The sequence below is a fragment of the Cryptomeria japonica genome, chromosome 3 (assembly GCF_030272615.1).
Source record: "Cryptomeria japonica chromosome 3, Sugi_1.0, whole genome shotgun sequence".
Lineage (NCBI taxonomy): Eukaryota > Viridiplantae > Streptophyta > Pinopsida > Cupressales > Cupressaceae > Cryptomeria > Cryptomeria japonica.
In genome coordinates, this window is record NC_081407.1 from 255,799,497 (window position 1) to 255,826,387 (window position 26,891).

General features: G+C 36.0%; 1 protein-coding gene across 8 annotated transcripts in view; it reads right to left on the minus strand.

Moving 5' to 3' along the window:
* Nucleotides 1-22,372, minus strand: part of LOC131064145 (uncharacterized) — a 70,735-nt gene extending 48,363 nt beyond the window's left edge. Inside the window, exons 1-11 of one of the 8 annotated variants that reach the window (XM_057998177.2) lie at nt 21,649-21,770; nt 19,427-19,560; nt 18,497-18,558; nt 16,828-16,902; nt 16,663-16,719; nt 16,467-16,540; nt 16,007-16,100; nt 15,847-15,905; nt 10,178-10,378; nt 9,928-10,003; nt 3,510-3,615 (exon numbers count right to left, since the gene is read on the minus strand). In XM_057998177.2, the coding sequence (XP_057854160.2) occupies nt 3,510-3,615; nt 9,928-10,003; nt 10,178-10,378; nt 15,847-15,905; nt 16,007-16,100; nt 16,467-16,540; nt 16,663-16,719; nt 16,828-16,902; nt 18,497-18,509 (755 nt within the window). In that variant the 5' untranslated portion in view covers nt 18,510-18,558; nt 19,427-19,560; nt 21,649-21,770. Of the gene's footprint in view, nt 1-3,509; nt 3,616-9,927; nt 10,004-10,177; nt 10,379-15,846; nt 15,906-16,006; nt 16,101-16,466; nt 16,541-16,662; nt 16,720-16,827; nt 16,903-18,468; nt 18,559-19,426; nt 19,561-21,648; nt 21,808-21,937 lie in introns of those variants that run through there. The other 7 variants (XM_057998175.2, XM_057998173.2, XM_057998171.2 and 4 more) reach the window with 7 other exon arrangements.
* Between the last annotated feature and the right edge of the window lie 4,519 nt (nt 22,373-26,891).

Below are 26,891 nucleotides of genomic sequence, written 5' to 3' on the forward strand. Positions count from 1 at the left end.
CATCCCACTTCAAAGGAAAAATGAGGGAAGTTAAAATGGAGACAAGATTATTGCACTCATTACACATTGTGGGGAAGCTGTAGAAAGAAATGAATACAACAAATAATCACATTGACATACTCAATATTATTATCCAGAACCATGAGAGCACCCTTCAAGCCATGTAAACCTTGCTGGTGTCATGAAAAGATCAACAACAAATAATTGACATGGTTTATGAGCATGCAGATCTTTCAGCCCCAACCCTAACCCAATACCTTGGCAGAGAAGCTCATATAGCATTCCAGCCAGAAGAACTATTTGATCTGCAGGGCTTCCTCAAACCTAGATGATAATGAATCATCGGCATGCTCTCAAAGAGGACGTCAGCTTTCAGTAACCTCACATCTGTTGGTGTTGGAAATAAGCCAGACCCTGACCGACAATGGACTGGTCCAGGAGGGGCCAGTAGCTCAGAGGTAGAGCACTCCAGCAGCGTATGGAAGGTCCTAAGTTCGAGTCCTACCAGGTCCATGTCTCAACATGCTGGCCATACCTTTATGCTGATTATGTCATTACTTCCTACAAGTTTGGAAACAGATCAGAAAGGAGGAAGATTGAAGGGGCCCTACTATTCTGGCACGCCATAATAGTCAGTAGGTAAGGACGGGTGAACAATGTGAGAATCGCTGCCTTTAATCATAAATGTTTATATGGCTTCTTGAGTTTACATGTAGTTTCCAGTCACTTGCAAGGTGAACATCTGATGTTTCATTGAATTTAATTAAGTTTGTTATTGGCTGGCCTAGGTGTTTGGCCAGATTGAGTTAACAGATCTGCTCTTTCATAAAATAACTCTTACCAAGTTGATATGTCCTTATTCAATAATTTTCTGAGTGTTTTGGTAAGCTATAATTTGGTACAGTATTTCCCAACATTGGCATGACACTTGGTTTGTGCAAGTTGACAATGCTGCAAAATAGTATCAAGGTTACTTTTATTATTTCAGTCTGCTGTGTTGACAGCTTTGAGTGATCCTTGCGTGCAACTCCTACATGTCGTCACTGAGTTGAAGATAGATGATGAGTGATGGCGAGGCCCAAAGGCCACGCAGTCATCATCAGATGCTTCATTATGACCTAAGTGGATGGTAATTTCATTGCTAAGCGAAATTAGGAAAGAATGTTGAGGACTAACTTATAAGAGATGAGTATTTTTTATGGTTGAATAATGTTCATGAATTTTTCATTCATGCTATTTGGATTCTAGCATTGATATTTTCTTGAACTATTAGTAATCTCTCTTAATGCTTTCAGGACGGACTGGGGAGCATAAGGATGATGAGAAATTGCATTCAAGAAAGGAAGATCTTGATAATTGCTTGCATTCTTTGAAGAGGAAGAATCAATATTCAGAGCGAGTCCAACATACCGTCAAAAGCAACGAGGAAGGTTGATATTAGCTTAAGAGGAAGCTCGTCAGCTTCAGCGGGAGCTTGTTGTTGTTTCAGCTTTAGAGGAAGCCACATTTTATTAAGGCCATCTTCCGGGAGAAGGTTGAGGTGAAAGCCCTCGGTTAAGGCAATCTTCCGAGCGAAGGTTGAGGTGAAAGCCCTCGTTCCACCCTCTACGAATAGGTATGGTCGTTCCACCCTCTACGAGTAGGCATGGTGGTGATGCATTCTTCTCTAGGAGAAGTCTGAGGTTAGAGCCCTCATTCCACCCCCTGCGAGTAGGCATGGTGGACCCACCCTCTGCGAGTAGGCATGGTGGATATTAGAATCCATGTTCGTTCACCCTCTGCGAGTAGCTATGGTGAACGTCATTTGGTTTCCATTCATTGGAGTAGCCATGATAGACCTATTCACCCTCTTGGAGCAGCTATGGTGAACGTCATCCATGGGAGTAGCCATGGTGGTTGTATTCATTTGCATCCTTCATGGGAGTAGCCATGCATCTTGAGAAGGTCTCCTCCCTAGCTAAGAGGGAGTGTTGTTGTATGTAGCTAGGTCGGAGCCCTTCTAGAGCCAACCTAGCACATCTAGCGTAGTTGTGGCCCTATTGGTGTTAGAAGATAAAACATGTTGTATTAATCATGTCCTATGTGGGTGGCGTATGTAACTTGTGGGTTTATCTTGTTCATAACAAGTTTTGTTAACCCTACCCTATCTTGCTTAACGTGTTGAGGTCATCTATAGCGTGTAGACCTAATTTGTTTTGGTGTCAACTTTGAAGCATTTAATTATAATTAAACATATTCTCTATGCAAGCCAACTTGGAGAATCTAAAGGCTATGTCGCCTATATATATACACAAGTCTCCAATAATTATCACATACGCAGCAATTGCATGCTCTATCAGCGAATTACTTCTGTGATCAGCGAAGTACAGTTGGAGGACAGCAAATCATCATTGAGAGCACAGCGAACATATTCTGAAGACAGTGAATATATTTAGAAGATAGCGAACACCTTTGAAGCATAGCGAACACTTATGAAAGGTAACTGAACTATCATTGAGCTGTGGACATCATCAGCGAACTTCATCCTAGTGACAGCAACATCTGCAGATAAGTTCACTATTACAGTGTGCCCTAGATTGAAGATTTGTGTATATATATATAGGTGACATAGCCTTTTGATTCTCTAAGTCGGCTTGCATAGAGAATATGTTTAATTACAATTAAATGCTTCAAAGTTGGCGCCAAAACAAATTAGGTCTACACGCTATAGATGACCTCAACACGTTAAGCAAGATAGGGTAGGGTTAACAAAACGTGTTATGAACAAGATAAACCCACAAGTTACATATGCCGCCCACATAGGGCATGATTAATACAACACGTTTTATCTTCTAACACCAATAGGGCCACAAGTACGCTAGATGTGCTAGGTCGGCCCTAGAAGGGCTCCGACCTAGCTACATACAACAACAACATCTATCAGAGTTTAGGGAAGCACTATCTCCTTCATGCCTCCTGACATTCCTTTGCCGAATTTCGTCTCTTATGTACCATGTCATTAAACATTGCTAGTCTCTAGGATATCTTTTCAGCAGAAATTCTGTATTATATATCTGTTTGCTAGTTGTTTATCAGCTGTTGTTCTAACTGTCTTTTAATTTCCAGAGCAACCATTCTGTATTTCTCAAAAGGGCTGTAATTTTTGTATAATCTTTAAACAGATGCATATATTATATGATTCACATTCATGCCAGTAATGGTAAACATACATGAACAGCAAGCACAAAAGCTTACTACATAATTTCTAATTGCACTCTTTGTCCGAGAGAAAACTACCAAAAGAAAAACACAAAAATAAAACTTTTATGACATTAAATAATAGCTGACTACAGAGTAGTTTCCACTTGCAATCCATGTGACTACTGCAAATCTTACTCTTTAAACAAATTTTATAGCTTAGATGAGATGAAAAATAACTAATTCTTCAATGATTGTATTAAACCCATTCTCATACCATAATCCTAAGTTTAACGATTTCAAATAATGGCTGATCAAAAGAATTAACTTACCCGTCCAGAGATTTCCAAATAGCACCATATGCATCATTTAGGGACACAATGTGTTGGAATTGTTCAAGCCAACTTGCGTCATTAAATGCAAACAACACAGACGTACCTGTCTAGCACAGAACCAGGTTATCACATCTAACACTATAATCATTAAGTACGTAACCACAATATTGAAAACACCACTATGCAACTAACAACATAGTAACTCTCATTAGTCTAATACCGAAGCAGTACAGAAAAATCGTAAATTGTAGAGTAGTAAGAAGAAAACCATGCATGAAAGACCTGTCCCTTCTCATCAAATAATTTAATATAAAAGAAGGTGATCACTCCTCATATGAAATCAGACTCCCTTATATGGTGCCTGATCATAATGTGGTAACCTCTTACAAATGTAGGTAGCTGTAAGATTTTTACACTATCTCAGTTTCATATTCTATAGTTGTTTCTAGTTTTCTGTTCAGTTTCATATTCTAAAGTTGTTTCTAGTTTTCTGTTCAGTTTCAGATTTCTCTTATAAGTTTGTCTGTTCAGTTTCAGATTTCTGTTATATTTTTTATTTCATATTCTGTAAGACTTAAAACAGCTAGAGCAGGTTTTTAGTTGAACTCATAACAGTACAGAGACTGCACTGACCCAAACATAATTGTTATATACTTGCCATACAATTACTCTTTGCTCGCAGTACCACATCCTATCAGCAACCTAAGAAAGTCATTTAAATCAAAACGTGCACATAATGTTACTTTGGGCTTCTTATTTGTGTTATGATTCAACATATAAATCTATTTATATTTACAAAGTCCAATGCACATCAGCCAATGGGGCAAATATTAAGAAAGCCAATTTATCACCCCATAGACATGAAATCTCTGTAAAATACGTACTACATACACACGCATGCATGGATGTACCCACACACCCACCCATACTTCTTAAAGCTTATACATGTATTCAGAAATTGTGTATAAACTTATCATATATAATTACTAGCAATTGCACCTTGGTGTGCGATGGGTACGCCGAAAAAAGTGTAGAAGGCCAATTAGGATTTTTTTAAGTGTTTTTGGCATACAAATGATGTTGTATGTGCAATGAAGGTCTCAATGGAGATGTTATAGCTTCAAATCAATGATGCATCCATTTATAGGGATCCAACAATGACTGAAACGATATCTTTGAATAAAATGAGGAGGGATATGAAGATTAGTATAGGAAGAGATAAAGTGAGATAGGAGAGAGGGATTGGTAGAGGTGGAAGAGATAAATATGTGGAGAGGCAGAGAATGAGAGAGGGAGAAATGGAAAGATAAAGATAGAGATAGGAAGTGATATATTGGGAGAGTTATAGGGGTAGAGAGAGCTGGAGAGATAACAAGATAGATATAAAGGAAAAGATGGAAGAATAATTATGGAGAGATAGAGATAGAGAAGTAAAGAGATATAGATGTATAGGTCTAGGAAGAGGGAGAGGGAGACAGCGAAAGACATGTATGGATAGAAAAAGGGAGACATGTCTAAAGATAGAGGCTGAGATAAGAAAATAGAGTGAGAGATGAAGAAGAAAAAGTAGATAGAGACATAGAGAGAGGTAGAGGAAGAGATAAAGATAGAAATGGGTAGGAAGAGATGGAGTGAGATATTGGTAGGATCTGTTGATTTTGTGTGTGTGTGTGTGTGTGTGTGTGTGAGAGAGAGAGAGAGAGAGAGAGAGAAGTCTAGAGTTAAAGGGGAAGAAATAGATAGAGATATAGAGGGAGAGATAAAGAAAGATATAAATATTGATATAGAAAGAGAAATATAAGGAGTTATAGAGAGAGAAAGAGGGAAAGAGGGAAAGATAGAGATATATGAGAAGAGTAAGGGAGAGGTGGTAGAGTTAGAGAGATAAATAAGGAAATAATGAGGGAGCAAGAATGGGAGAGATAGGGAGATAGAGAGAGGAAGGGAGAGAGACATGTCGAGGGGGGAGAGAGTGGGGGAGAGATAGGTAAAGTAATAGAGGGAAGAGGGGGGAGAGAGGCAAAGAGATAGATGGAGGGAGAGAGAAGAGGGAGGTAGGGAGAAGAAAAAGGAGAGAGAGGGAAGATATAGCTTAATATATAGAGAGGAATTAGGAATGGGAGTGGGAGAAGGAGAGATGTAGATAGAGGACAATGTCGAGAGAGAGATAAAGGGATAGGGAAAGAAATAGAGAGGTAGATAAATATATCAATAGAAAAAGATAGAGAGAAGAGTGAGAGGGAGAAATAGAGATACAAATATTGAGTAGGAGATGAAGAGAGAAAGAGAGAGGAGTGATATAGATATATATAGAGAGAGTGATATAGAGATATATAGGAGTGGTATCAGAGCATGATCTTGCCAGCCTGTAGGGTAAGGATAAATCGTTTATGCATTCTAATCAATGAGAAGGGATGTATTAACTCCATCCAAAAATATGACAACTAAATGATAATGGCAAGACAATATGAGAGATTGTTGAACATACGTGTTTTGTGCAAAGAAGACAATCAAGTATATAATATATACACTATATTAAGAGAAAATATTATGGAGATCTAAGGTGAAGTATATGAAGAGTCGGTAACAGACTTTTGAGAAGAGATTGTGGATACTTTATGACAATATTATGATCGGATTATGGAAGACTTTATAGCACATTTGTGGAAGAGATTTATAGTAAATTATGTAATTATGATTACCCCAAGAGATGGTTCTAGTCCTGGTTGGACGCTCCTGCCTCTTGTGGATAAAGTGAATTGGCCCAAGAGAAAGTTCTGGTCCTGGTTGGACGCTCCTGCTTCTTGTGGATAAAGTGAATTGGCCCAAGAGATGGTTCTGGTCCTAGTTAGACGCTCCTGCTTCTTGTGGATAAAGTGAATTGGCCCAAGAGATGGTTCTGGTCCTGGTCCTCGTTGGACGCTCCTACCTCTTGTGGATAAAGTGAATTGGCCCAAGAGATGGTTCTTGTTCTGGTTGGACGCTCCTACCTCTTGTGGATAAAGTGAATTGGCCCAAGAGATGGTTTTGGTCCTGGTTGGACACTCCTGCCTCTTGTGGATAAAATGAATTGGCCCAAGAGATGGTTCTAGTCTTGGTTGGACGCTCCTGCTTCTTGTGGATAAAGTGAATTGGCGCAAGAGATGGTTTTGGTCCTGGTTGGATGCTCCTACCTCTTGTGGATTGGTTACTCTGAGAGATGGTTCTAGTCCTGGTTGGACGCTCCTACCTCTCGTGGATAAAATGATATATTGATTGGCCCAAGGGATGGATCTGGTCCTGGTTGGATGTTCCTGCTTCTTGTGGACCAAGTAAACTATATCTACATGTATATGCTTGTATATGAATATATCCATGTGTATGCTCTGTGTTTTATGTGTATACTCCGTGTTGGGCATATCTACTACATGAATATTTATGATTACTGATTTCTATCATTGTGAATTCTATTTTTTTGTTGACAAGAAAGATGAGTTTATTTAAGAAAAAATATTTGCAATTAAGGTCTTATATGTGTGTCATGCTTCTAATCCTCTTCTCAATGAATGAGGATTTCACCTTTGTTGTCTCAAGGAAACAATCAAACATAGTTCTTACAATTACAATTGATGAGAGAGAACTTGTCTTAAGATTACAAATCTTCAGAGGTTAGTTAGGAATCCTTGCATTGGGAAAATTTAGCTAAATTGATCATTGCTTGAGGACAAGCAATCTTGAGTGGGGCGAGCTGTAATGACCCCACTTTGAAATACAATTTAATGATAAATGATAATAATAAAATTAAAATTAAAATATAAAAGAATACAATTAAATATGATTAAATTTTAATTAAGTTAATGAATGGTTGAAGACGTGAAATTAAAAGTTGTGACTCCCTCAAACATGAGATATATAAGGGAGAAGAGAACCTCATTTGAAAGAATAATTTGGGGAATCAGAAGTGCAGATCTGAATGTGGAAGGTTGTGTTCCTTTCAAAAGGCAGAAATAATGAAGAGTTGCTCTCTTTCAAAGGGTGCTAATGGTGGAAAGGGTGTGTCTCTTGCCAAAGAGGAATACATGATGAAGAGGTGTGACCTCTCCCTCACATTGGAGGATATAAAAGGCGAAAGTCTCATTTGAGGAGGACATCCGAGGGAGATCAATTTGAAGAATAATTTATTATTCTCAAAGGGCAGCAATGAAGAGTGATGACTCATTTCTTATGAAGAGGTGTGACTTCCCACAAATGAAGATGTAAAGAAGAGATTAATTCAATTGAGAAGGGGGAATTGGAGGAACCATCCATAAGATCAAAGAAGACAAAAAGTCAATGGATCAATATCTAATATCAGAATTAATAAGGGTGAAGATTAGCAGACTTTGATATTTACAAGGGCAAGATTCGGGGCAATCCCAAAAGGGGACATTACACATTTAATTTCTTTGTGAAGTTTTTTGGCATATGCATGGGAGTTTATGGTGGTCTTTATGTGAACCTTGTGTAGTACCACAATGCTTTGTTGACTTTAGCAACACAAGCATTCATTAATGAGGGCATGTGCGGACATGTGTGGACATTCTGTGACAAGGTAGTATCGCCCAGAGCCAGATTGCAATAATGGTTTCGGGCTTGCTTTGCTATGTGTCATCATGCATTAGTGTTTTAGAGGTGGATTGTTCATTTTCTCTATGGGTTATGCAAAAGGCATGCATGAGGAAAGGCCAATTAGGCAAGATTCTCAATGCATGGGTTTATTTCATATCAATGCCTACAATTCATGTTCATATGCAACTCAAAGGCAATGTTGTCTGCAGTTGTTAAACTCATTCTTGGAGAGGGCAACACTGATGATGAAGGACAGCCAGACTCTAAGGAGATGAGATTCCATTAATTTGTGCTAAAATAGGCTCAAAGAGTCCCTAATACAGCTCTAAGGATGAGGCTTCCTCAAATGTTCTTGCCTATACAATTTGAAGGGATGCTAATAGGTTCCAAATTTAAGCCCAGTAGAAGAGAAGAGAAAATTTGCTAATATGGATGGCATGAAAGTGGATATAAGCCAGCTCTCATACAGGAGAAAGTTTTGGGATAGAGCAGATTTTGTTTTTGTGTGCCTACTACTAGTATTTGCATCAGGTATTGCTATTTATATGTTTTGAACTTTCATGACCAGCAACCATATGATTCTCACATTTTGTGGGAACGCGCAGCATTGAGCAAAAAGAAGAGTGGCAACCATGCAAGGGGTCAGGTTAAATGCTCTCAATCCTATGGCCCCGTCCAGTGTTAATGCAGTTGAGAAAATAGTGGAAAATGGAGAAGCCTGCTCCTAAGGTGTATGTCATTGGACAATTGATTGAGTTGGCAGCAAGGATGAAATATTATTATTTTGTTATGGCGTTTTGTGGCAGAAGGAAATTTCTTTGAGAAGGTAGTGTTTTGCCTGTGATGTCGGTTTTGTATCTTGCCTCCTCATGTAAGGATAATTCAGGCATGGTAAGAAGAAATTTCTGGTAGTTGGAGTTTTTGGATCATTTGTCTACTTTGTGTCAGCTAGTCACATGTGCTCTGTGAGGATTTTTCATTGTCTATGTCTTCTTGTCATCAAGCAATTTTTTTTAACATGGCCAGAGGCTTTGGTCTTAAGGTGACAGAATAAATTTTTGTGCCTTGTTATTGCAATCATGTTATCATTTTTTTATTACCTATATATTGTTTCTTAGCTTCCCTTGGTGGGGTGACATACATCTAACAACTTAATCTAAAAAGGCAACCACGTGTTCACTAAACCATGAACACCCCCCCAAACACCCAACCCCAATGTACCACCCATATTAAATATATTTGCAATATCTACATGAAAGGTATGCCATGCCTTCCACTACATTTGTGTGTTCTAGCAACTGTATTTAATTAGAAAATCAGTGGTTTTCCACATTTTAAGGTTCTTTTTATTGAAAATAAAAAAATCACTAGGATGAAGCATGGATGGAACAGTGTCATATCCAAACATATCCAGCAAGGCAACCTATTTGTTTTCATTTTGGGTATGGGCAGATACAGTAGCCCAGCCAGATCTGAGCCATACCATAGCCATGCACATATCTGATATGGTGGTATAAACACCAGGAGAGAGGAAAAGCAGTATCCTGCTACTCTAGAAAGAACGTATGGCAGCATAGGTAGTACTGCACAGATTTATAATACCATCATATTAAAAATAGCTTTGTAATTGTAAGCAACATTATTTGCTGCAATCATAATAACAGATATGAATTCAATAAACAGCACCATAAACTAAAAAAAAATATACAAGCATAGGTAATATTTGATTCAAGCTGCAACAAAATCTCAGTATACAAGTCAGAACACGTGCAGAGTACCACAAGGCTTGAAACATTAATATAGAATGTTCTCACTTTGAAACACATACCAGTCACTCTGAAGAATGTCTCCAGTTCATTATTGCAGCCCTTTTTAAGATCAAGGATTGCCACAGCAACATTGACCTGAAAAATCAACAATTTTCGGTAAAAGTTTACCGCTAGAATACCAAAAACATGTAGTTAACAGCTAATGGAGTTAGGACAGCCACAAAAGCAGTAATTTACTAGTTTATTTGCCACTTAAAATGCCAATAACTGGCATTCAAAGAAAAATAAATAGACAATCATCACACTCACTCCAGAAAGCCAGTAAGTCTTCAGATATTCTACATCAAATATGTTCCATTGAAAAGCATTGACCTCATCCAAAGACGATTTATGGTCAACAATCTCAAGTTTGATCCCTTCTGCTGAAAATATTAACCGGGGTGCCAAGAAAGTAACATCTCCAAAGAGACCAAACTCTGGATTAATATAAATCTCCATATCTTCACTTCCCTGTTATTCAGAGAACATAGTTCAAGTCATTAATTGAAATAACTGTTGGCGGGCAATTGTACAGGAGAACTCCATTTCTAGCAGAAGGAACTCAATGTAAACTTTAAAATAGCTAATACAGGAATATATTCAACCATCAAGACATTCACTCTAATATACCCATTGAAAACTGATGCAAAAGTTTGAAATGCATTTTCCTTATAGATTGATTTGTGATATTCCTTAGAACTCAGGCAATCATTCAACAAAAATGTTAAATATTACGTCAGCTGAGTTCTATAACAGCTTCCGAACAAACACAAACAAGTTGGATATATATTTATTTATGTGAATATCCACAATCAGGTGTATCTAACAAGTAATTTAATAGATTTCCAATTTAAATATGTTGCCATGCTGATCCTTTCTGCATCCTCACTTCTTCCCCAATCAAAGGTAATGCAATTAATTTAGAAAGGTCCTTACATTCAACTGTAACCAGCTTCACACACAATTGTATTGTTGGAATTCAACCTAAGTTGCCAGTTCCAGTTCTGGTTCAGGTTCAGGTTTGCAGATTCGGTTCACAGATTCAGTCCAAAAAAAAGTTGGGGTTGGGTTCTTTTTGTGTGTTCATCCATATAAAAACTTATAAAAATCACAAATATATAAAATATTTTAACCATATTATCAAATTTAATACATATCGATTCTCTATACTAAAGATTATAAATAGCTAAAAATCATAAATTTATAAATAAATTATATAGGTTAAATAAATTAATAATATATATTAAAGATTAGTTAATATTATAAAATATAAGTTCTTCATTTACTATACCGTACCCATATAGGTTTGGTTTGGGTTTAGGTCCCAGGTGGGTTCCCCTCTAGGTTCACTGATAAAATTATAATATCTAGTCACGGGAAACTAGCTATTACTGAATATCAAGAATGCAATACAATCCTATTAGGCACAGAAACCAGGACCACTACTCACCTATGTGTCTTTAACAAACATTATAGGGAATCCTTGTTGATTCTTGAGTTGTCAGTCTCATAATATTTAATCCTTTAAATCCATAAGGCTATGTCTACTAATACATTATGGCATAATTTCAAAAAAAAAAGGTATCCAGTGTCGAGAAAAGGCTAGGTCTTGTTTACAAATAATCTATTATCTTCTACCAAATTGCATGGAGGGGTTCTCAATCAAAGCATCTTCTAAAAACCAAAGATCTAAGGGAACACTCATTGCAATCAACAAACCAATAGACAACAAGGATATGTCTGCCCTAATTATCAATAGCGCACCACCCTCCTTTGAGACTTTTGTGGAGTCTCTCAACCTGTTGGAAAAATGCTAAACTTTGACCTTTGACAAGGTAAGTTGCTACTCATTGCACAAGAAACGTCAACAAGAGCATATGAATATGCATTTCTTCCAGGAGTTCAAAAAGTGCACTTGCTGCAGAATTTCAAGGTACACACCTTAGAGCTCTTCCCACTTCATAACCACAAAAAAGGTACAATACTTCTGATGCCAGAAATTTGGGTATGTGAAGAATGATAATGATTGCAAGAAAAGACAATGTGATCTATCCTACAAGCCTCAAAATGACGCTAATGTGGTGGATACTGCTGAGCAACACCATGAGAAGCATACATTTATGGCTTTTCCAAACAGTGGTAAAAGTAGTTGTTGGTTCTTTGATTCAAGAGCATCTAGACACTTCACATGTTGAAAGGATTAGTATGTCAAGTTTACTGTTGATGATAATCACAGGGATCTATTTCAATTGGTGATGGCAAGTCCCATACAATATCGTATGGGACTGGTGATGTCAAAATCGCATTCAATGATGTCATCAAATTTTTAAAACGAAATGTTAGCTATATATCATGTTTGAAAAAAAAAATTATTCTCTATTAACCATTTTCTCTCAATCTCATTCTTCATTTTTTACCAGCATCGGTAAAAAGCTAGCATTGTGGCACCACTGACAGATGTACCAAATAATTCATGGGGTGTTCCAATGTGTCAACCTTTGGATGGTTACTTACAGATGTATCAGCAACACAAATATTAAGCTGTCACCATTCTAATTGGGATTCAACTCATGTAGAGTTCATCTTCAGTTGAAACTTTATCTCTGCAACACTTACCTATTATGGCTTGGAGGCCCAAATGGTACCATAAAGCCTAAAGGTGAACCCAATGATGATCAAATTAGATGCATCACCTCGAAAGTTAGGCAAACCAATTGATAACTCTACAACAAAGCATGTTCATTGTGTTCTTTTGCATATCATTATCATATGCCTATTGAGTGATGAAGATTGCTTAGAAAATATTTCTTCCCGTTTTTGCATATCTTAAGGAGCATATGACTAAACCTCCAAATCCTCCTAGCTTAGTCAATAAGGGGGGGTATAGTTCAATATTATAATAAAGTGTATGTGTACACTAATCCATAATTAGTAGTTGTAACAGCTTTTGTCTCTTTTTAGACTACCATCTATTCTTAGGCTTTTAGCATGTAACTACTTTCAATTTTTTGCAAATGATCAATAATATAATGCAACTCTCAAGCAAAGTAAGCATGCCATTTCCTCTCAATCCCATTCTTCAGTTTTTACCAAAAATCCCACCCAAATCAACTCAAGATCCAAACCATAACAAAATCTAGGACCTTTTATGAGCAATCTAGCAATTTAGGAATTAACCAATGTTGCTCAAGAGGTTTTGTGGAGTTTGGTGATAGAAAACATTTCGAAGAAGGGAGGATATGGAGAAAGAAGATACCCACCACATCCCCTTCTTTGGCAAAAATAGGGGAGTCTCAAGATGTGGAGCTCAATAAGGGACATACCCTAGGCCTAGGGCATTCCCCACAAAGAGGAAGCTGAAAACATGTTAAGCATCCTAGCATCCCAATGATGTATTGAGGGCATCTAGACATCCCTATGACATACCAAGGACATCTTGTATTCCCCCTATGGGCATCAAGTTTATGACAGTCATTAAAAATATCCTTTTTTAACAAAAGTAATATAAGTTAGAAGAATTGCATCACCAACTTTCCAGCCAAACTTGAACTCTCTCATTCTCCTTTACAAACCAAGTTTTACTGGAAAGTTGAAACCATATATGCTTAAATTAACATTATGATTGGTGTGATTCATGCTTGAGACATATACTTGTAGCTTGGTCATGAAAAATATATATTTACACTCATTAGTATTCTTGCTATAGTTCCACCGGAATACAACTGTTCTATGTGCATTCATTGAACTGCAAATACATCAAGATCAACTTCTACAACAATCATTTTTGAGTCATCTTGACTACAAATCCATAATAGCTATTCTTTTTGGGTGCATTCATTAGTTCATTCTATATAATGATATTTGGTGAAGTAAAGATATATTAATCTACGAACTGCTACCCAGTTAACAACAAATTCTTCTTTATGCAACATGAACACTAATGTTTACATATAAAGAACACACCATGCTTGCTTCACACCTAATTTTCAATTCTTGCTCTTAACAAAATGCGTCCTTTGGCTGCCAACATGACTTACTATCATATTGAATTATTTATCTCCTTTCAGTCCAATGGTGTTCCCAGCAACCATTAAGATGATTAATAAAAGCATTGTGCCAAGATTACATCAGATAATTGGCACGCTATGGTAAACAGCAACCCATGATGCACATCCCCAGCTTCACTCTCATTCTCAAGCCACTCACACATGAAATAGGCTTTCTAATTGGGAAATTTTATAAAAAAGATATTACACAATTTTTCATGTAAAATTTACCTCTATATATATGTACACGGTACACCAACCCCAAATTTTAGAAAAAATTGTCATCCCCAAAAACCCTATCCCTGTGTCCCTGAATGTTGGAGAAACACTGGATTTAAAAAGATAAAACCATTTTCCTTCAGAATAAATCCTCTCCACTAACTTTTCTTAATTGGAGTTATAGTGTAATGATATGGGATACATTTGTAAGGCGCAACAGACATTCAACACTCATTCTTTGTGATTCAGTGACCTGTAACTCTAGCAGGCATATGAAAAGTTGGCCTGCAATAATTATAGGGTATAGTCAAATGCAACCCACATTTACAAATCTTCTAAATGCAATCTAAGTGTGTCCCACACATCACTTAAGGCATCCCATGACCTTGCCCAGACTTATCAAGCAAAAAAACAGCTTAAGATAATGGGCAGATGGTTTAAGAAGGGCTTTGGAATACCCCTTAGAACTATTACTGTAGAGAACATGAAAGAAAATAGCAATGCAACAGAGTTTCTTGCTTTAGGGTCCCATTGCAGGAGCAAACACGAGCAATTTCCAGAGCCAGTACATCCGTAGAAGAAAGGTCATACCCTAGCCAAATTCTGCAGGATTTATTTTAAAAAATATTCAATCACGATACTAGCAGGCTGTAATTTTCCGTAAAAACACCTTAAGCATTTCCGAACGAAACCTTAAATTTCTGTTTAACAGTCTGCTTAATGGTAAAGTGAAAACTCCTCACAAATATCTGGAATTTCTTTGAATAATCCACATATCTATATAATCTGTCCTCTTCATTTCTAGATCTGTCCATTTAGTCCAGCAGCAAGAAGCAAATTTTGACAGAATTTCCCCTCAATGATTAGCTGAAGCTCAACCTATAATGTCTGTCATATGAGGAATCCTTATCACTCCTGTTCATTATAAAATTGAAGACAATCAAACTCAGGCTTAGATAAACATATGATAAAATAAACTCAACATTTTCACTTTCAGAGATATTGTTGATATTATAATCCCATGTAAAAAGGAGTTGTAAGACAGACTATTTTTTTATTGTGAACGATGATATGCTTGTCACAGCACCCACAGTTAAAAATTCAAGGCTTAATTTTCAATATTAGAAGCTTTTGTGTAGACTTTCCTAATGTGCAAATATAATATAACAGCTGTAGCATCCATTTCTTCATCACCTTTTCACCATTTATGCCTCCTATTCAAACAAGGCAGTTTTCAACACTGAATTTTTTTCTAAGCACTACAGTTTTTTAAGCTGACGGATAAATATTTGGATATTTTGTAGTATTCTGAATCTTGCAGGATTTTTTTTTTATTATAAATTATTTATTTATTTTTGATGTATTCTTATATATTACGAATTAAATATATATATATATATATACAAACTACTGAAAAATAATAAAATTTTCATAATAACATTATAAATATATTAAAAAATTAATAATTATATAATGTAAATGTGTATGTAACAGCCATATCCAGCTGTACAAAACCTGGGGTGGAGGAAATGCCGTAAAGGCATACACAAACTGATCCTTCACTCGAATCAGCTACTTAGAAAACTAGAAAAAGAATTGTTTTAGTGACATTTTGCTATCTCTATCAATGACCAGCATCCCAAAGTATCACAATACAGACAACAATTTATTTACCGTATTTTCATATTCATCCGAATTGTGAGAGGTATCTTCATATGAGTGTTCTGAGGCACCTGAAAAATAAAAGAGAGCAAATGAAGCTGATGATTTTCACACTATAAACTATAAAGACAAATACATTAATCTAATAAATATTGAGAATGAGTGCACTAACCTTCATCATCTGAGGCTTCAGACATGGCATTTGATGTGCAAAACCTCCTTTCAGAATGACCTTCATCCTCTGAAATTAAGTCAACTTGCTCTTCCTGATATTTAAAAAATTCTTAAGGCATTTCTCAAGCATGGCAAAGAACCTTGAAAATCACTATTAGAAAAGAACATAAAATAAAAAATAAACTGTACAGATTTTTGTTGTTAGTAATGCTTCTGGATTTCAACTGTGTAGAGATTTTCAGTATCAACGTTTCAGATCACACTCTGTGATGCATCATCTGGTTATTCTCTTCCTGATGATGGATCACAAAGTGTGATGTGAAACATTTGTCTCATGGTTATTCTATCCCTGACGATGGATCACAGAGTATGATCTACACAGTTGACATCCAGAAGCATTACCATGGAAAGATCATGACTCTTATTGACAGATTTTCTTTAAGGGCCAGCACACATACTCCTGAATGATCATGAGTGCTACTAGTCATTTGCTTCCCTTCATCATTGTTAACTGGTGCATCTTCATCGAGACCTGCTACAAAACAATCCATTTTATAACATATACTAGCACAGTTCTGCAGTTCATGATGAAGATGCTTTAAAGCAAAATTAAACTTTAAATTTATGGACTTGTATCGCTTATCCAATGGTCACCTCTATAATCTGCTAGACTTTCAGTGTGGTCATCAGCATTGCTTTCTGTTATTTCTCCTGCATCATTAGCTTGCCCATTAGCTCTGCTAACCACAGAAAAACTGAATAACATAAAGAAATTCTAAATGCTATCTCTTTATTCAATATTGTTTCTTGCTTCTTTACCTTGTTGGTAACACACATATTCTGAATTAAGCTCATCATTTGTCTCCATCAGATGTATACTACTTTTTCTGGAAACTGTAAACAAGAGATAAGGCTTAAAAGTTTACAATGCAACTTTAAAGTTTAAACATTTTAGAAAATTCCATGGGAAAAAAAAAGTCAAAAATAATGGCTTGTGCTTCCATTAGAAGTCTACAAAAACAGTATATCGTTTGGATTTTATTACTCAAGTACCAAGCATTAGGAAAATAAAATCAAAATTTGTGAAGTCAAGATGTATCTCCAAAAGATGCTGTGCTTAAATTTAAAAGACACTGTTGCGTGAAACAAATTCTCCACCAACTAGGCCTGTTCAAATACATTTAAACATAGAAATCCAAGTTGGCTCTTACTTTTCGTAATAAATTCCAGCACAATTCTACAGAGATTCATACCAGATATATTATGGTAGTGTAAAAGACAAACACTGCAATGCCACGTGAATCAGGTTGCAAGTTTAACAGCTAAAGAATACAATCACAAAACTTGTAATGTAAACAGGTTAAAATCAATAATAGGGACATGCATATTGCAGATATTGGAAGTTGTAATTAGTGCCATTGCAGGAATGATGTAACAACTCGTAAAATTGGTTCGTGTGCAACAATTCAAGTCATTCGTTGAGGAGATCTTTTAAGTTTTATTGAAGTGAGAATAGGAATGCACAATATAACCTTCTAAAAGTGTAACCAAATTAGCACAAATAGCAATGTCTATCATATACAATCAGAGTACATAATGTACATAGTGACCTTGCATATATAGGCAAGGATGATGAAGCAAGAAGGTAGGAGACAATGACTAACTACCCCTCCAAAGATGGACATTGGTGAGCTCACTTGACAAGTGTATGAGCAAGTAACAAGTGTGTACAATAGGTGTCTCACAAAGTGAGGACACATGTCTCAGCCACATGAGGTGAGGCAAAACTCTAAAAGTCCCTAAGTGGAAACTTAAGCAATGTGAATATGACTCTCTGGTTATGCTAGAAGCTAACTAGTTTGATAAAGTCACTATTTACTCCAACACCCCCACTTAGGGAGTAATTTTATACAATGATGATGAAGGGTTCTAGCTACTAGCCATGTTAGGTACCTATGTACAAATTTCTCATAAAGTGTAGAAAAAGAGAAAACCCAATGGGAAAAACTCCTCTCCAAAAGAGAAATGATACAAAGGCAATGAAATGTACAAGTGAAGAAAATAAGTGATAGAAGGATTATTGATGATGATCCCCCAAGGACTACTTCTAGCACAACATACAATGAATATTTCCCTCCATAGGAGAGAAAGAAGAGACCATGCAGCCCAACCTAATATGATGCTCAAATGCTCCATGTATTGTCCTGCTGGAAAGAACCTTTAAATGCTCTCTATTTACACCAACAATATCTAGGATCTAATTTGATGAATTCACTACTTATAACAACAATATCTAGGATCTAATTTAATATCCATTCATCAGAAACAGCATATTGGCCTTCTTGGAGAATATGGAACATTCAAAAGTAACCATTTCTGGGACCAAAGCTATCTTTATACCATATGAACACTTGAAGATTGACATAAGCAATGACAAAAATCATGTCAAAAGCTTTATACCAGCATTATTGTAACAACCTTTCTTCACCTGAAACTGACATGCTCCAAAAGGCATTCCAAAGCACTCAAGGTACCAGTGCTCAATTTATCCTGCTCACAAGACAATTTGGGGACATTTAGATTTCTTGGAGAGTCACTGCACATTGTCAACATCACTTGACTATCCCAGAGACAACTAGATGTCACCAAATTCAATATATTTTCCTACTGAAATATTATATTTTATTAGATTTGAAATATTTATAAATTTACATATTTCCATTTATTTCCTGTACTTTTAAATTGTTATATACATGTTAATTAGCTGTTTGCAGTCGTCCCCAAGGCCTGGGAAACTTTGCACCATCAGAGAAAACTATTATCTTCTCACCCAATTTCAAAAACTTAGAGAAACATTGAACAGCTGTGATGTCTTTAAACCAGATGCATTACCAGCACTGGTGCAAATAAAAGTCGGATAAAAATCTAGTCACAATCCTTTCAATTCTTTATAATTGGCTTAAAAATGCTATAATGCAAGAGTTAGACTTTTCAATCTAGAATAGCTATATAGAAATTAGGGAGATGAGGATCTTACGGTGAACATTTTAATATTACATGTGCTAAAGTGTTTTTCTTAAAAGAAACTTGGAAAGAAAATTAATGCTATATAGTGTTAAAGCTCAAAATGTTGATACAAAAGCTCACTTTTAATAGACTTGCAATTTTTTACCTCCACATTCACCAAATTAATCTAAATAAAGAGCAATCACAAATTGCATGAGCAATTTTTAGATCCACACTCACCAAGATAATATTTCAAACATTGTTCCACAGAGTTTCCTAACGAGGGGGCAGGTTTCGGGGACCAGGGCCCCCTACCCATACCCAGCGTAAAGCCTTCATAAACAGAGGACTTCAAAAAGTTATACTGTTGACTTTCAAAAAGCACAGTAGATTTACGATTCTTATTCCTCACCTTGTTGGTGCTGCATAGTCCCATTCCCAGGTCCTGGTACAGCCAATGCCTGCTGAGAGTCCATCATCTCCAGCAGAAAACTGATTCCTGCTGCAGCCTTCCCTTGCTGTGCATCCTCACTCATCGTCGCAGTGCTGATATAAAAATAGAGGTGGATTGAAATCTTCAAGGCAAAATCTGCAATATAACATCTCTGTGACTACCCTATGAAAGACCAACTAGTTTTCACGAAGTTAAAGGTTGCAATTGGTGTGTAATGGCATATGCCTTATAGCAAGTGACACAGCAGCGACTCCGACAGAGGCAGTGGGTGGATGTTTCCCCCCAGTCCCCAAGTCTCGGAAACGACACCCTATAGGGGAGACAGATTTTTTCGGGGGGTGTCCCCGTGGAACACTGGTAGGGGGTTTTGATTTAGACGGGATATATTGTGAAATCTCTTGAAACAGCTCCACTGTAAGTGAGACCAAATGAACACATTATGGCCAACTGTAAACAGGTTTGGCTCCCTCATGCCACTTTAATAGATCAAAAAAAAAATACAAGTGGTACCATTATAGAGAAATATTGAAACATTTGACTTTCTTACCTTTTCAAATACCTATTTGCATAAAATCCTGCATGCGCTGTCTCCTTGAGAGTTTAAAAATATAAAATAAAAGATGTAACATTCATGAGTTATGGCTTTGAATATTGAAAATCAAATTTAAAGGCTTCATATATCATATGGAAATGAAAATCAGAATCACAAGTCTGAAGTCACATAATTAAAATGTCAAGACACTTAGCTACGAGCATTAAGAAACTGGATCAACAAAATACCCATTGGGCTAAAAAACTCCTCATCACTGCTGGACAAAAAATAAGCTACCTCCTGGCAACATGACCCCAACTAATCCTGGCTACGCGCTGTGATCCAAAAACCTTCCTGAGCTTCTCAAACTATACATCCAAGCATGTTGGACTCTCCTTGTGCTCAAACATCTTACAATGAGCAAGGCATAAGGCACTATGCATATCAAATAGTGTCTTTACCCTTCTAGAGGTAACTCTTTTCCTCATTATAGAGCGGATTATGCTATAGGTGAACAAATTCCTCTTAGCAAAATAAGAACCAACAACTTGTCACCCGGACTTGCAAAACATCCAACTTGAAGATCAATACTGCTTTGATTTTGTTTATTAACAATAGTTTTTCCCCCTGTTTAAAAATATCTTCCTAAAAGACTTCTGGACAAAAACATCTGCACATGTTATCCAAAAGAGCTTTGGCAAACATTACACGGATTTTCAAGATTTATTTTGTGACGCACTGTTATTAAACAAAAATTAAAATAAATTTTGTTCTTTCTAGAATTTCAGATGAAGGATAAAAAAGTTTGGGACTTGTATTCTGACAAATCAAGTAAATGTTAAGACATGAACTTGTTTATCTTAATGGATCTATCAATATTAATCCGCCAAATGATTCAAATTGAGCATAGAAAGTCGACTACTAAACCAGTACAAAAAATAACTACAGGCTGCTGCAATTTCCATGTTTACTATAGAAATCAAGCAATTTCTTTATTTTCATCTGTATAGCATGAGAAATCTAAGGTACTAAAATTGCTATAAGTTGTTGCGTCACGTTGTTCTCTCAAGTAATTTGCAACAAGTTAAAAATGTTAGCAACTCTCCTAAACTCATTTTTGACTCAACTGTTGTCTCCAGAGTGACAAGCTAATTTTCTCCTCATGTAGTTTTACAAAAGGTTAAAAACGTGCTTTTCGTTGAGAAAATCTATGTAAATGTTGAGACATAAGCTCGTTTAAACCAACAGATCTGAAAATATTTAACCAACACAAACATAAAATATAAGACAAAAGCGCAGTTAATTCATAGAATAAGTACAGGCAGCTGCAATTTGTATATTTTCTACACAAAACGAGAATTTCGTTTTTCTTCTTCTGTAAAATACTAATATAATTTATAAAGCAAATTCAGAATTCTCAAAGTTCTACGAAGCAAGCCTTGTAAAAATCTACGGAAATATTCATAAATGATCAAGTTCGTTCAGGAAGATAAACCAACATTTCAATGCCACATGCCAGAAACTAAAAGAACATAAAAGCAGAACAATAACACGATACACAGTATGATTATTGAACACTAAAATTCGACTATTTTCTATTAAAAATAAGGCAAACAACTAAATCACAAGCAGAGCACAGCAAACTCACAGCATCTCATGAAGTCATCCTTAGTAACTGTCTTGTTAGGGTTTCTGGGGTTCTTGTCACGGAAGGAACCATTTCTCCCCCAATTTACTGGGCAATCGTTGAAATCGAAGTCAAACGCTGACATATCCTTACCGGAGGCGCCCGTCATCTTCGTGACCGCTGCCAAAACAAAAACAAAAATCAAATTAACCCTAAATTTTGACAAATTGAAAAATCGCGATCAGAGGCAGGATATTCCTACGAGGTTGAGCCCTAAGTAGACAAACTAAGAGCTAAAAGCATAGCTTACCAGGGTTTGAATAGCTCACATGACGAGAGGCGCGGAGTTCCTTTTCATTTTGTCGTCAGAGACTTGAGCATTAAAAGAAAGTCATATTACATCGCCGCGAGTTCCCTTCATAAATTCCGATAAGTTTTAAGGGTTTTGCGGTCTCGCGTCCGATTCTCTCAAGCAACTCCTTTCACGGGAGCTTTCTCAAACCTTATGGCGCACGATTCAGGTCAGGCTCGGATTTGAGTCCCACAAAGCTTTGTACTTTTCGAAACAGTGAAGAATTAAATTAGCGCTTGACCTCCAGTTTTGACGTAGTAATATTTTTGTTCCACCACATTATTAGTATGCTAAGTTTGCCCTCCTGTGAATTATGAACCAAAAAAACAGTAAAGAAATTTTACAACAAGAACGGCCAAAACACAGTCTTCCTCGGGGAAGACCAAAGGTATGTTAATTAAAGCTTTTTGGCCTTTATTCACTTATTTTTGGGCGTTGTGACTGGAAAATGAATTTTAGCGATATAAACCCTAAGATAATAAAGAAAAACAGTTTTCCCTTTTCTCATTTTTTTCTTTTAACTATCATAGTTTGTATTATTTTATATAAAAAAAAATATATATATATATATGTGTGTGTGTGTTTAATTAAATATTAGTTAGTTGATAGGTTTCTTGTGGGGTCTTATTAGTCTAGAAAATTGTTTCATGGTCTGAAATATCTTTATAAAACTATTCCTGTGTGCAGGAAAAGCGGGTCTATGAAACTCAAAATGTGGAAAAGTGGTCTCAAAGAGGCTTGTTCACACACCCACAGGACTTCTTGGTGCAAGTTATGGAGTCATGAAGAATGACTCAACTTCCCAAGGTTGGTTTCATGGTTCTCTATCTCACAAAATCCTTCAAGCCAATGCCTTTGCTCTCAGATCACTAAGCAAAGTGACTTAGGGATGGCTAATGCAAGAACGAGGGATGCTTTAGGTTGATTTAGTTATGGAAATGCATCCTAAGCTATGCATGATTCTATAAATGCAACAAACTAGATTATAAGATGACAAGATTAGTAGAAACACTATCCTAACATGATATATCAGTTGATGTTCTAAGATAATGATAAAGAAAATACTCTAAAAATGCTTATTTAGACTATTTCCTAATACAAAAGAGGCTAAATGTGTTGATAAAATTGAGCATAAATGAGATACTAAAGCTTGCATGGATCTTTAAAATGGAGGAAGGAGAGTTCTATTTATAGTGAAAATAGGGCAATGGATGGCCAGGATTGAAAGAGTTAATCAAGGGTCAAGTTTGAAAGTTGGCAATCCATGTTTACAATTTTCACCAATGAAATGGTGACAATTGTCAACATAAGACCAGTTGAGAGGAGAGGTAGGAAGCATTAAATGTTTGAGAAGACCTCATCGTTACCTTAGGGGGTAAAGGTTAAGGTTAGGTTAAGATTATCTATTGGATAAAGCTTTTACCCAAAGGATAAACTCTTGTGCAAGGGTTAAAGGGATAACCATGGTCAAAGCAATGAATGCTTGATGAGACACCTGGGTTAGATGTGGGTTGAGTTTAGAAAAAGTCTCTAATCATGTTAGAGGGTTGAGTTAACCATTAATGGTTTGGAAGACTTTCAAAGTTAAGTTGTTGAAGCCTTTAATGGTTTTCAAAGACTTTGAGGGTTTGAGAAGTGACTTCCCCTTTCTTAGGGATGTGACAATATTTAGGAGATGGGTTAGGCTAATTTAGAAGTGATTAAAAGAGTCTAGAAGGGGGTTTAGAAGGCAAGTGGGAGATGTAGGATTTTGCAAGTGGATGAGGAATAAAAGGATTTAATTAAAATAAAATGTTTTATTTCAACTTAGTTGCAATTTGGGAAATTGAATAAATTAGATTTGTTCAATTTGGGGTAAACTATTAATTAAATATAAATTTAATTAAAAGTAGAGAGAAGGGGTTTAATTGAATAAAATGATTTATTCAATTTAAATGACACAAGTGAATTTAACCAAGTAAATTGAATAATTTACTTAATAAAATAGAAGAATGTAGGTAAATTAATTAAAATAGATTTAACTAAATAGAGGAATGAACATAAAATATTCATTTTAGGAATATGGTCATTTTTATACGTCTACAATTCCAAATAAATAGCTTGAAAGGATTATGAAAACTTAATCAAATTTATGGAAGGTGTGAACCTCTCTTCAACAACACCACTTAATCAGCACACTATGGGAACAAATTCTTTTTTTAAAATTTCAAGTCACATTCCACAACCTATCATCCAAATGAGATTAAAAAACAAAAATGGTCAATCAATTTTTATGACTCAAAAAAAAACTACAAAAGAAAATAAGGATGGAGAGGAACAACATAACAATAGAATTAAATTATAATAAAATAATCAAGGAAGTACAACCTAAATTGGCCTAGTGGTGGAGAATTTGTGCTCTTGAATGAGAGGTCACAAGTTCAAATCCCACAAGGAGGTAGGGTATGTACACCTTATCGGCTTTGACCCATTACCGATCAAAAATAAATAAAAAATCAAGGAAATAAGACTAGAAAATAACAACAAAAATGAGCACAAGAATGATTGTAGAATCAAGAAATTGAAATAATAAAGTTAAGAATGGAGATCAAGACTTAAAATTTTTATATGTAAATGATAAATAAAAAAATAAGCAACCAATGTATAATTTCACAAGGGGAAAAAAGAAATGAGGAAACAACTAAGCATAAGAGTACATACATAAGGATAGTTGTAAAAGTTTGAAGTGTATCCGAGTGTAGATACATAGATAAATAGATATATAGAGTTGTAAAAATGCAATATATGTGCACGCATATATACTTATATATATACATAACTATGCATGTTTTGCATTCTTACACTTACCTTTATGTATGCACTCTTACATTGAATTATTTGCTCATTTCCTTTTCAATATGCAAATGTGTGTGTGCACACATATATACTTATATATATGCATACCTATGTATGTTTTGCATTCTTACATTTATCTTTATGTACGCACTCTTATGTTGAATTATTTGCTTATTTCTTTTTCAATATGTTTTTGTCTTGGTATATCATGCATTGGTGGTTTAACTTTTCCACGAGATATTCATTATTCAACTTATCCAATACATATGTATGTGTATGTATGTGTGTGTATGTATATGTATATGTATATGTATATACACATCCACATGTATATGCATAAATGTTTGTGTGTGTGTGTATGCATATGCATATGTGTATGTGTATGTGTATGTGTATGTGTATGTGTATGTGTATGTGTATGTGTATATATACATACATGTACATGTACACGTACATATATGTATGTATGTATGTGTATGTGTGCGTAGGTGTATGTGTATATATACATACATATAAATGTACACATACATACATATGTATGCATTTATGTATGTGTATGTGTATGTGTATGTGTATGTGTATGTGTATGTGTACGTGTATGTGTATATATACATACATATAAATGTACACATACATACATATGTATGTATGTATGTATGTATGTATGTATGTATGTGTGTGTGTATGTGTATGTGTATGTGTATGTGTATGTGTATGTGTATGTGTATGTGTGTACATACACTTATGTATATGTACGCATATTTATAACTCTTTGCGTGTGTGTGTGCATGTGTGTGTATCATGCAAGCAGTTTTTCCTACAATCATGTCCTCCAATAAGTTGTCAAAAATGGGCTATTGTGTGGTGTGATTAAATGTAGCGAGGTTAAGGACAAATAGATGATACAAGTGATCGATTCATACAAAGCGTGTTTCTACGAGAACAATATGGAACCTTTTCTCATGTCCATTTTCTCAGGCAAAGAGAATTTTTTATTTTTTTTACTAGTAATATGAAATTTGTATTTTATTAATAGTTTAAAAATTTTACATCATCCATTTTTTAGCAAAGACATTAACATATTCTGGGCACTGCAAGAGAAAAAACCAATGTCATATATACCTATCATCTAGCATTCCACCTGACACTCCAAACATCCCTAGAAACCCTACGCATGACTATACATTTACATTTTTGGCAAGTTGCCAACCCTGTCACTCGAAACCAAATATCCAAAACAAAAACAAAAAAAAATCAGTAACAAAAAATGGGGAGACCCAAAAAATCGCTATCCACGTAACCAGAAGGCCAAAAAAATAGGCATGGTCAAGAAGCAAAAATGTGACAGAAGGAGAAAAACAAAAACTTTGTGTCAATTTGCAATACCAGCATCTAAGCCACTCACCACTCGCTTCCTCTTCGCCACCCTGTCATGCCTTTGTCCTTGCATACCCCTGCCACCGGTCATATCACCCAAAGCCACCACTGCACCAACCTTTTGTGGCCTCCCTTTGTTTAAGGAGGGTTTTCAAAGAATCCCAAGTGATAAGAGCTTCCACTCAATGCTTGTCCTGGTTAAACCTCATTGACCACCTCATAAACAGGACCAATTCATGAATTTCTATCATCACAGGGTCCTCGAACCCCTCACTCGCGTTGAAACCAGCACTAGGGATTGCCCATTCCAACGCCAAATTTAGCCCCACCAACCACTCATCATCCATAATCGACTGAACAACCCATAGAACATTTCCAGTAGAATCTCCCAACTCTAGACCCCAAGCAACCACCATTGTCACTACATCCATATTGTTTGATAATGGTGCTTCACTTGTTGAAAAACTTCACTTAACAACATTTCCATCAATTGAATGAATTCTTCATCACCTAGCTTGAAAAGACCCTTCATTCTCCTCACCAAGGCTAAACCAAAGGAGGAAACTTGGGGTTGAGAGGTGATAAGAGGGAAATTCACCTCCATGATGTTTCAACCTACCCAAAAACTCTGCAGAGTAGATCGTGAAAAGCACAATCAAAGACTACCTCTCCCAATATAATGCCATCACAACTCCTCGTG